Genomic DNA, 12,951 nt, shown 5'->3' with positions numbered 1-12,951 from the left:
TGCATGAACAAAGAAAAATCAATTAAATAATCATAAAAGGTTTTAGAACAATATAAGACTTTTTAATTTTCAGTAGATAGAATGTTATTTTACGTAAAAATAGTAATATTTATTAAAAAAAATATCTAAAATAATTTTTTTCTTGTAACCCAGCCCCCAGGGAGGATCGAACTCCCGACCCCTGGTTTACAAGACCAGTGCTCTAACCACTGAGCTATGGAGGCATGTTGCATCGTGGGTGTATATTTTGTTGTCATTCAAAACTACGTTCGCTTCATAGCATACCTGTGTATTATAACAGGTTCTATCTGTTCACTCTCGTACATCTATAAATTTATAAATAAAAGATGTGTCCCTTTACTGTAAATTTTTAGGTTAAACTTGATATGCTACAGCTCTTCTCTACAATGTCCTATTATTAGGGTATGCACGGTACATTATACACAGAACCTCTCTAGAGTGTCCCTTTACAAGGGTATGTATGATACAAATGTACATTATACACAGAACCTCTCTAGAGTGTCCCTTTACTAGGGTATGTATGATACAAATGTACATTATACACAGAACCTTTCTAGAGTGTCCCTTTACCAGGGTATGTACGGTACAAATGTACATTATACACAGAACCTCTCTAGAGTGTCCCTTTACTAGGGTATGTATGATTATACACAGAACCTCTCTAGAGTGTCCCTTTACTTGGGTATGTACGGTACAAATGCACATTATACACATATCCTCTCGGGAGTGTCCATTTACTAGGGTATGTACGGTACAAATGTACATTATACACAGAACCTCTCTAGGATGTCCCTTTACTAGGGTATGTATGATTATACACAGAACCTCTCTAGAGTGTCCCTTTACTAGGGTATGTATGATTATACACAGAACCTCTCTAGAGTGTCCCTTTACTAGGGTATGTATGATTATACACAGAACCTCTCTAGAGTGTCCCTTTACTAGGGTATGTATGATTATACACAGAACCTTTCTAGAGTGTCCCTTTACCAGGGTATGTACGGTACAAATGTACATTATACACATATCCTCTCTAGAGTGTCCATTTACTTGGGTATGTACGGTACAAATGCACATTATACACATATCCTCTCGGGAGTGTCCATTTACTAGGGTATGTACGGTCATATGTACATTATACACAGAACCTCTCTAGAGTGTCCTTTTACAGGAGTATGTTCGGTACATTATACACAGAACCTCTCTAGAGTGTCCCTTCGCTGGGATATGTACGGTACATTATGTACACAGAACCTCTCTAAAGTGCCCCTTTATTTGGGTATGTACGGTACAAATGTATATTATACACAGAACCTCTCTAAAGTGCCCCTTTATTTGGGTATGTACGGTACAAATGTACATTATGCACAGAACCTCTCTATAGTGTCCCTTCGCTTGGGTATGTACGGTACAAATGTACATTATACACAGAACCTCTCTAGAGTGTCCCTTCGCTTGGATATGTACGGTACAAATGTACCTTATACACAGAACCTCTCTAGAGTGCCCCTTCGCTTGGATATGTACGGTACAAATATACATTATACACAGAACCTCTCTAGAGTGTCCCTGTACAGGGACATATTTGGTACATTATACACAGAACCTCTCCAGAGTGTCCCTTTACAGGGACATGTTTGGTACATTATACACAGAACCTCTCCAGAGTGTCCCTTTACAGGGACATGTTTGGTACATTATACACAGAACCTCTCCAGAGTGTCCCTTTACAGGGACATGTTTGGTACATTATACACAGAACCTCTCTAGAGTGTCCCTTTACAGGGACATGTTTGGTACATTATACACAAAACCTCTCCAGAGTGTCCCTTTACAGGGACATGTTTGGTACATTATACACAGAACCTTTCCAGAGTGTTCCTTTACAGGGAGGTGTTTGGTACATTATACACAGAACCTCTCTAGAGTGTCCCTTTACTGGGACATGTTGGGTACATTATACACAGAACCTCTCCAGAGTGTCCCTTTACAGGGACATGTTTGGTACATTATACACAGAACCTCTCCAGTGTGTTCCTTTACAGGGACATGTTTGGTACATTATACACAGACCCTCTCCGGAGTGTCCCTTTACAGGGACATGTTTGGTACATTATACACAGAACCTCTCCAGAGTGTCCCTTTACAGGGACATGTTTGGTACATTATACACAAAACCTCTCCAGAGTGTCCCTTTACAGGGACATGTTTGGTACATTATACACAGAACCTTTCCAGAGTGTTCCTTTACAGGGACATGTTTGGTACATTATACACAGAACCTTTCCAGAGTGTCCCTTTACAGGGACATGTTTGGTACATTATACACAGAACCTCTCCAGAGTGTCCCTGTACAGGGACATGTTTGGTACATTATACACAGAACCTCTCCAGAGTGTCCCTGTACAGGGACATGTTTGGTACGTTATACACAGAACCTCTCTAGAGTGTCCCTTTACAGGGACATGCTTGGTACATTATACACAGAACCTCTCCAGAGTGTCCCTTTACAGGGACATGTTTGGTACATTATACACAGAACCTCTCCAGAGTGTCCCTTTACAGGGACATGTTTGGTACATTATACACAGAACCTCTCCAGAGTGTCCCTTTACAGGGACATGTTTGGTACATTATACACAAAACCTCTCCAGAGTGTCCCTTTACAGGGACATGTTTGGTACATTATACACAGAACCTCTCCAGAGTGTCCCTTTACAGGGACATGTTTGGTACATTATACACAGAACCTCTCCAGAGTGTCCCTTTACAGGGACATGTTTGGTACATTATACACAGAACCTCTCCAGAGTGTCCCTTTACAGGGACATGTTTGGTACATTATACACAAAACCTCTCCAGAGTGTCCCTTTACAGTGACATGTTTTGGACATTATACACAGACCCTCTCCGGAGTGTCCCTTTACAGGGACATGTTTGGTACATTATACACAAAACCTCTCCAGAGTGTTTTCCTTTACTGGGACATGTTTGGTACATAACACACAAAACCTCTCTAGAGTGTCCCTTTACAGGGACATGTTTGGTACATTATACACAGAACCTCTCCAGAGTGTCCCTTTACAGGGACATGTTTGGTACATTATACACAGAACCTCTCCAGAGTGTCCCTTTACAGGGACATGTTTGGTACATTATACACAGAACCTCTCCAGAGTGTCCCTTTACTGGGACATGTTTGATACATTATACACAGACCCTCTCCAGCCAGTGTGTCCCTTTACAGGGACATGTTTGGTACATTATACACAGAACCTCTCTAGAGTGACCTCTTTGGACTGTTTCTTCTCCTTTTCCTGGTACCTCTACTGTCTTACAAAGAACCTCTCTATTCCAGAACCTCAGTAGAATGTCCCTTGACCGATCATATACTGTTTTATCACCCCGTTGACCCGTGTTCGATTCCTGGTCGGGACACAAACGCTCCTTCTTCTCTATTATTATCTCTTTAAGCACATGCGCGTGTGACTGGATTAAATAAAGAATATAGGATTTTCTCTGTTCTTCTACATATATTGTAATTTTTACTAGCACCATGAGAACACTTTAAATATCTTTTTACGCATTACTGAAGTGTATACGTATACTATATACTTTTTATTAATACCTATACGCCGGTACAGTGTATATAGCGTGTATTTACTGGGATGTGAACGGTATATATACACAGTTGTATTGTATATATTCATTATGTCCTAATGAAGTCTCCGTTTACTATATAATTACTAAGGTGTGTTACACAAGTAAACAATGGATATTTACCCTAGTGTATATGTACATTTTATAACATACTGTTTGAATACTTCCATCGGGATGCGATCGATACCAGTGGGCCACTCAGACCTTACTAATGTGGTACTGTACATTGTGTACTTATATACTTCCCCGTCCCCCGGAGATTGCCACATGCTTCAGGGTCCCGATCCCGTCTACCCGTTTCCCAGTAACAATGCAACACAATTCGGCACCGACCCGGACTTTCATGACATTACGTCAAAAACAATAATTGGTGTATCGATTTACAGGTTGCGGTTCCCGTCGTTAACCCGAACATCGTCAGTAACAACCGCCTTTATCTGACTCCCGAAGTTAACGATCGTTATATACATGTATATAATACCGAGACTAAAATTTAGACACAGACTTCCATGTTAACATTTGTACGCATTTGGATATTTGTTTTCGAAAAGGAAACAATATGAAAATAAGTAAATGCACATGGCAATTAAGTAGTGAAGTAAATAAATGAAAAGAAAGAAAGCAAGAAAGAAAGAAATAGATAGAAAGAAAGAACGAAAGAAAGAAAGAGAAAAAAGGAAACTAAGTAAATGACATGTTTTCTGGGACGATTAGGTATTAACTAATAACCAATCGCTGAAGATTATTCAAGTATCTTCAAAACATCGATGTTAATTAATGAATCATGAGAGTGTTGTGTTCGTTGTACATTGGAATCGAAAAGCAGCCACCCGAATCGCTTCGGTCCAATGACCCCTCTATTCGTACGTTTACCAGAGCTTCGTCAATACACGTCACATTCATTAATTAGTAGACCTGCTACATATGCTACGCTTAGTATAATCGCTCATCAGGTGAACCAATTTATCATTAATAAATACAATGAAATCTCTAAAACACAAGACAATAAACTGTATACTCCGTGGGGGACAGCATTATTATTACAACTTTTAGTTCTATGAAAATATTTAATGCACAGTATAAAGAGTATTTGAACTCCACATTCCTGTGTCATTAAGCTGATGAATTCATGTCTGGGTTCATGCTATTGTATCACGTGATTAGTTATTGAATTTATTAACTGCTTTGGCATATGTATAATACATATATATTGACGAACAATAGGGGCCTGTCTTAAGTCTCGTTAGCTTGCCATGGAATTGTTAAAGTCTTGTCTGCCCTATATAATCAAAATAGAAATCCGAATGAAGAGGATTTTGTAACAAAATAAACAGAAAATGTACTTGTTTAAACCATTTATATCTTACCAACTCTGTGATACGGAAATGCTGGGGTTTGTTAAGCTAACTAAGTAGAATACATGTGTTTGGAGGGATACGTTTTACAAGATATGCAGATCGGTCTTTTGTGTCGGCGTAAACTCTTTTATATTTAATCACTTACCCACTCGGAACACTGATTATATACCTGCTACATACACTTTAATTTACTTATCAAGTGGCTTAGCCATAGATCTCACCTCTGACTCGGACCGGATTATGTATTTAAGAACTTTCAAAAACATTCAATCTATCACTCAATCCACAACCACCACGCGCACTGTGTAGCTTATCTGAACAGAGGATACACACGTATATATCGATATATCGACAAAGTGTTAGTCATACCGGTATTGGACGCCTCCTGGGTTAGTCTGTGGAAACAGTCTGAGGCAGTTATGATGTAACGACAAGTGCCGTACTTCACATTGAGAATATACCAAAACCTAGTTCACAAGTTCGTAAGCCTCGGAGGCTACAGACATTTAAACTTTAAAAAGGATTTTAAAATGCCGTCACTGACATCACCGTGGTTCCAGCAGAGAGTTGGTCCTCCAGCCCCTCCTGTGATGGTCCCGGAAAGGTCCCCCAGTACTATGACGGAGGCTGAACAGGACGAACTAACCCGGCGCGTGGGGAGGCCCACCACATCCTCACGTGCCAAAGTTTCCCAGACATGGAAACTAGAGAATACTTTCATGGAAAACGGCCGACATTCTTGGGCCAAGATGGAGTTGTTCGAGGATTGTAAAAAATGTATGTGGACTGAAGGTGGCACCAGGAAACCTTCCTGTAAGATTCGACCGCTTAACAAACAAACACCAAGAATTTCGGAAACATAGGTCTACTATATTCGGTCAAGATTCAACCGTGTTGTGTTATCATATATTGCTCAACGGCGAATTCGCAAAAGTTGTATGGTCCGCCGCATCTCTTCATCAAATGAACGGCTTCCCAACAACGAAAATACTTATCAGTATTATATTGTGTCATTATTGTGATTGTGTCATATGACTTTTCTGTTGTCAACGGACGTTTCCCAGGTAACAATAGTTAATCAGTATTGTGTATTGCTGAGAAGAAAATATGCTGCTTCAGAAGAAACGTATTGGAACTGGAAACGCTAAACAAACCAGAACTGAGATCCGAATTTCGTTACAACTGACCACAATTTGAAGTTAAACTCATTGGTAACAACGTTTTCTTATTTGGAAATTCAAGATAAACACACAACGAACATTTTACAGAAAATAATTCAAATTTACGATTTGCGAAGCAATTTGAGTCCTTTAAAATACTTCTTAGAAAGGGAAAATGCCAACGATTTTCAAAACCGTATATATAGAACATTGGAGATCAAAGTGTCCAAAAAGCAAATACCATATTTGTGATGTTCACGGTTTCAATTGTTCTACAAGACACTGTATCTTACTTGTCATTTTGGGTGAAATCATGGAGACTCGAATATACCATCGCCATTTACGGTTAACGGGGATTATTTTCATTGGTGCACATTTGTAAAGGTTTATAATTGCGAGACTTTGACATTAAGTGTTAAATAGATTTGTGGTTTAATTGTATTAAACCGTGCATTTAATCCCGAACACCTCTACCATGATTGCATGTGTTGCCATTTTGAAATGAAACCCCGATCGATCGAATTTAAATGAAGAAGATTACGATGACCCCTGCTGCTATTCAATATTATATCTATAAGATACAATGATTACATGTCTATCGAAAATCCAGTGCTTGTTGAAGTTTAAATGGTATATGTATAATGTAATTTCTATACACATATGGTTATCATGTGCGCAAATAGTCGGATAAGATATATATATATTTGATTAGCGATACTGTCGGTTATTGATCTTATAGCCGAATTATCATCGATCTGTAATTGTGTGTGTATTGGCCCCGGATCGTGTAGAAGCGTTTGTGTATGGGACTCCACGGTATATCAATTACTATATGGTTAGAACATACGACAGGAATTACCTGTAATTAATAATTCACGAGGCGGCCAGGAAGAATGTTTCTATATACCCCTAAATGCTCTATCCAGTGTGCTGTATGATTGTGTTTATATATTTTGTAAGTGTGTATCTATGTGTATAATATATTCGCAGTGTGACACATTAAATTCTAGTCATTATAACATGTATCCGTTTATAATTTTAAATTACTTATTCACAGGTGAAAATATACTTAAACATACCTTAGTATTAATGTACCCAGGTTTTTTTCATTATGTACCTATCACTATCGTTATATCCACAACTGGAATATGGCATAGCAAAAATGGCGGCTCTTTGTGCGATAACAATGACGAATAATTTGGTTCCTTTGTGCCAATCACAAGAATTGAATAAAGGTGCAATGAACTGACTATTTGGGTTTAAGTTGGGTGTCTCTGTAACTGTAATCTTCAAAGGAAGTTTTTGCAGACCAGTTTTGCCTTCATTTTGCTATGACATATTCCAGGGGTGGATGTTACGACAGTGATAGTAACCCCTTGAATATCGAGGATAGTTGAAACGTTCGCAAGTGCTATTCCCATTTGGATGGTAAGGCGACCCGATTTCTCCAAACAAAACGCGCTAAATTATGTCACAACTATAGATATTTCCTTATATTATCTTCTGTCAATTTCACATAAGTCCGTTTTTTACTTAATTAAAGTTTGCTTCGAGAAATAGAGGCAAATACAATCGGGATACAGACAAAGTAATCAGCTGCTACGTTTCCTGCTTTGATGGAGCACATGCGTCTGCTTCTGTTATTAAAATACTCTGGATCTATCCCTATTGTGTCCATACAGTAAGTGTAGGCCTAAAGCATTTCCCCAAAAACTAGGAACAGACGCCTGTGATGGAAGAAAGGTCTAGTGATATTCGGAGTACACTAAGTTTATTCGACCATCCTTTGTTTCAGGCATTCCATCAGTGGTTTTCCACTATCATTAGCACATGCCATTGAAATCTCTGGGGTCAAATCAAGGAGGAAATGTTAAGCATCGCACACATAACAATTTGATCGGAGTCATGTCGAGAACACCGAACATGTCTCATTTTCATGATTTCTTCACATTACGAATTTCTTGGTACGATTCTACCGTCGCTCTTTTTAAATGTATACATTGAGGTATTTGAATATTAACCTCGATACTCCAGAAATTACTATTTCTGTATCGAGCTTTCCTCCTCGACAAACGCACTTACTTAACAAGAACGATATATAACTCTGTATATTTTTCGGAGTCAAATATTTCCCGCAATGCTATCTAGAAAAAGAAAGTTAAAGATGGTGAAATTGAAATTTATGTTCTTATACAGATGCACGTTTACATCACCATTAGACGACATCCATGTGTGTGCATTGTTTTTTTTCCTTTTCTTTTTTTTCCAAACAGATGGAGAAATGTAGTTTTAAACTTCAACAGTCTTTCGTGACGTTTTGTGAATAAATCAGTAGTTCATCAATTATGATTATGAAATGGTTATTAAAATGTCATTAACCTTATAAACTATTGAACTACTGGGCACGGGTGTCAGTTTGTCAAAGTTCCGTTGGAGTAAAACACAGAAGTCCACGGAGTTTTGTAATTATTATAAATAATTGTTTTGTACTGTAATCAAATGATAATGCATACATGTATGTTAGCCAAGTCTCCACAATAACAAATAGCATATTAAAATTTAATTTCATAATAGTGTTGACGATATGCGTATATGTCATACAAAGTCCAAAGTACAACATATTGTCCAATAATTTGGAAATCACACACGAATAATATGTCATTATTTCAAACCATGACAATGAGATGTATTCGACGGTGCCACATACTGTACAATATACAATGGCGTTTGTAAATGGTGTCGTCGAGTCATCTTGGCTCAAATACAATCAAGATTAAACAATGATTGACATGTATTCTGTGATAGCCAGCCGAGATGAACAACACTTGTGACACCGATATTATCGCAAGTCATTCCTACCCTGCAAAAAAGGCGAAAAATAGCATTTGTTTTATTTCAAAAGACTTACATGTATGTAGTACAGTATAGTGAGCCCGGTTATACATGTATGTTAAAAATGTGATTAGTGAGTTTTTCATTTCTCAGTTGCTATTAAAACCGTGGTCAATTACCAAATACATTGTAGATTACGAATGGACTTCTTAAGAATCTTTTTGACAAAATAGAATTACATGTATTATAACGAGAAACTATTTCATCTAGGTTTGAAAAACTGTCGTTTAACTGATTAGTCCACAGACGTCAGCTTCTGGTCTTTAAAAAACTATAATAGCCTACCCCTAGTAGCTATTGTATTTTTTCCATATGCGTCTGCTTCTGCCTTTGGAAAAAAGGTATAATAAACTCCCCATATTTGTTTCCCAAAACCAGAAACAGACGCCTGTGATTAGCCTAATCATCTTTTGAGCATGTGCCAAATCCCATTGCTTATATTCGATACTAATAAAGATAATCTTCTGTTTGAGAGAAAAAAATACCATATCAATTTTTACCAATGTCTTAATTATTTTTAATCAATTTGGCATACTTTTATTCCTAATCCGAAGGTACTGGCTTAAGTGACCGTTAAGAACACTGTTGTTAATAACAGTGTTGACATAAGAACATTTAAGGTATAATTTTTTATTTTGTTGAGGTTATGAGGGTATAATGATAATGGAGCACGTGTAAATTATGTAACTCCGGTGATTATAGTTATAAATATCTGCAACGTAAAACAAATGCAACATCGCCTTTGCAACTTATGTTGATAATGTCAGGTTTTGTCGCGTGGCGCATGCAATAACTCATATATAACAAGTCAACACTGTTTAGGGAGATGCCCAAAAATGGAATTAAACTTTTTACGGCACAAACAAATACCTTGGAGACTCTTAAATCATTCACCTGTGAGAAATAATGTTGACAGTGTATATGACATTATGTATTACGTAGACCAACACAAACTTATCGACATTCATCAGTAATTGAAAGTCATTCATAACTAAATTTCTCAAACGGCCTCTGGCTGTTATATGTAGTTATATGGTTATAACGTGCACGCGTCTAAGGTTTAAACGATGTAAACTCCTTTCTGTGACCAATTGTCAAAGTTTAAACTGATCATGTGAACTGGGAATAAAATAACAGGATATTCTATTGAAAAATGGGACAAGGCCCTCACTACAGAATATTAGTGGGACACCTTTCTTTGGCTTTATCATTACATATGTCTAACTGGAGTGTTGAAGATTGTGACCACAGTACGTTCGTCGTAGCCGTAAGCAAAATTCATATTTCCTTTGTACGTGTAAATATGAAACTTAGTCTAACAGACCGATATTTATGAGACTGTTCGTCCATTAAGTCCAGGAAACGAAACCTTTACAATGAAGTATTTTATCTGGTTTGCTCTTTTCCTTGGAACAAGCGTTGTCATGTCGAGTAACGATTGCATACAAAACGTAAACTGCTTTCTTCCGAAATGTTTCTGTAGTACGTTTTATCATTTCATGGAGCGGAAGGATATTCCCCAAATGGTGTACTTCGGTTTTGACGATGCGGTACACGGCCAGGTTTCCCCTCATTACGATTACCTGTTTCTAGGCAACCTTACCAATCCAAACGGACATCCAATCAGCATCACTTTGTTTGTCTCGCACACATACACGGACTACGAAGTCTTGAAGAAATACTACGACATTGGGTTTGAAATTGCAGTCCATAGTGTTTCCCATAAGAATATAGACACAGGTGACAAAGTTCGAAAGGAAGCCGAAGAACAGAGGAATAATATAGTCAATTATACAGGCATTCCTAAAGAGGAAGTCGTTGGATGGCGGAGTCCTTTTCTGGTCACAGCCGGGGATCCGCAGATCTACGCTCTTGACGAACTTGGTTTTAAGTACGATGTTTCGCTTATATACAGAAGATCTGGAATGGATGGCGACGACGCATGGCCATTCACACTAGACTACGGATGGCCCTTGCCATGTGACAAGGACTGTCCAACGGACAGTCACAAAGGGTTCTGGCAAATCCCCATAAATGCAGTGATAGACTTTAAACACCAGTACCCTTGTGCTTTTATTGATCATTGTTACAACACACCTTGGAATGAGGAGGACACGTACAATTACATAATGGACAATTTCTATAGTCGTTACAACGGCAACCGGTCACCGTATGGATTCCATATCCACGCAGTGTGGTTGAATTATGGTTTCAGAAGAAGAGCGATGGAAAGAGCTATAACTGATATGATGAAACATGATGATGTCTACATCGTTAATATAAAACAGATGTTGGAATGGATGAAATATCCAACGAAATTGAAGGATATTAAGTACTTTGAACCCTGGGGATATAAGGCTTCAAAAACAGGGAAAGTAGTATTAATTGTACTTACAGTATGTTTTGCCAGTATAGCGTTTGGAGCAGCATATACTTATCGCAACAGAATGCAATTGCTATGTACCATATCCGAAAAGGTAAACTACATTATGCTTACTGACATAGACCGAAAGGACGTTGCTAATGACTCTGACGATGAACCTATTGAAGGGGTATGAGGCGTTTTATTATTACTTGATCTTTACGTATATGTTTGTTATATTTGTATCGGTGTTTTTTTTTTGTACATTGTAATGATATCAGAATAAGATCTCTAGTATTTAAAATGAGTATTGAAAATCCTTGAGCACTTGTTGTTTAATTGATATTTAAACTACCATCATTGGCTCACAGAAAAGTTCGGGGAGACATGATGAAAGATTTGAAATTACACATGACGTATAAGAGTCAGGCTGTTGCCGCATGATAAGTTTATATTTATGAGAAAATGCAACAAGTCGAAAAACAAACCCAACAAAAGTCACAAGAGGAAAACATTCGATCAGCGAGCCATTTCAAAGATATAGGAGGAAATTTCAACTATTTGCATTAAGAACTGGAAAAATCTACCAGAGAGTGCTGTAATGGCGGATATAACGTAATACTACAACCAGAAACTGTCACACACAACCAGATGAAATGAGCAGAGGGACATTTTAATCGTGTTTTAGTCTAGTATAAAGGGTTATGCAAGGTAGTTCTGAACCAGAATTAAACTTAACCTTTTTGTGTGATATGTAATTCTTCGTAATCCATGCCACTAATGCAATATGATTTTATAAAATGAAAATAGACTTTTGAAATGCATTTAAATACGAGTCATTCATATTTCATATCAGAATATTTTATTGTAATATTACAATTGGGATTAGGCAACAGGCTATGCCTATATTAGCCCTCTCCCGAGTCATTCATATTGCGTATTTAAAGTAGATGGTCTCCATTCTTGACTGAATTTTACCGTCCAAAGTTTCATGTAATGACAGCATATATCATAGACGTAGTTGTTGTGTGTTGAGATATTGTTTGTGCTTGCCGGGAAATAATATTAGAATATTGCTTAAATATATTGTTTGGTATCATTCTTATTCGTGTTTTCTTTGAAATCTAAATCACTGACAAAATCAGTAATTATAATGAACTATATATGTAGCTGGTATTCATGATCAGACGTAAGTAAGGGCCTTTCACGCCTTTTGACGAAACAATACATAATTATTGTATTGATAAAATACTGGATATCACAACATTAAAAGATGTGTTCATAACCTGTCGTTACGAACGACGACTGGATGAACAACAACAAAACTCTGTGATTCCATTGCAAAATTGAAAGACTATCCCATCCTTTCAATGTTTTGAAAAGCGTGAGAAAAAAAGTGTTATATTTGTGAAATTTGCGACAATCTCCTGATTAGGAACCACTCTTGTGCCATTATTGCAAACATCCCGATCACATTTAGTCTGATTAAATAAAATTA

The 12,951-nt window shown here is 37.5% G+C and overlaps 1 protein-coding gene and 1 non-coding gene across 2 annotated transcripts; one reads left to right on the top strand and one right to left on the bottom strand.

Moving 5' to 3' along the window:
- Positions 1-151: 151 nt before the first annotated feature.
- On the bottom strand, positions 152-224 carry Trnat-ugu (transfer RNA threonine (anticodon UGU)). The gene has a single exon. It is a non-coding gene; the product is annotated as a tRNA-Thr (tRNA).
- A 10,332-nt stretch (positions 225-10,556) lies between these two features.
- Positions 10,557-12,552, top strand: LOC138326917 (chitin deacetylase 1-like). The gene has a single exon (XM_069272894.1). The coding sequence runs from the start codon at positions 10,591-10,593 to the stop codon at positions 11,647-11,649; it is 1,059 nt and encodes a 352-aa protein (XP_069128995.1). The 5' UTR covers positions 10,557-10,590; the 3' UTR covers positions 11,650-12,552.
- Positions 12,553-12,951: the final 399 nt, after the last annotated feature.

Source organism: Argopecten irradians, chromosome 7 (assembly GCF_041381155.1).
Source record: "Argopecten irradians isolate NY chromosome 7, Ai_NY, whole genome shotgun sequence".
In the NCBI taxonomy this organism is placed as follows: Eukaryota; Metazoa; Mollusca; class Bivalvia; order Pectinida; family Pectinidae; genus Argopecten; species Argopecten irradians.
The sequence above is the reverse complement of the archived record's forward strand: the minus strand, read 5'-3'. Positions and strand labels throughout refer to the sequence as shown.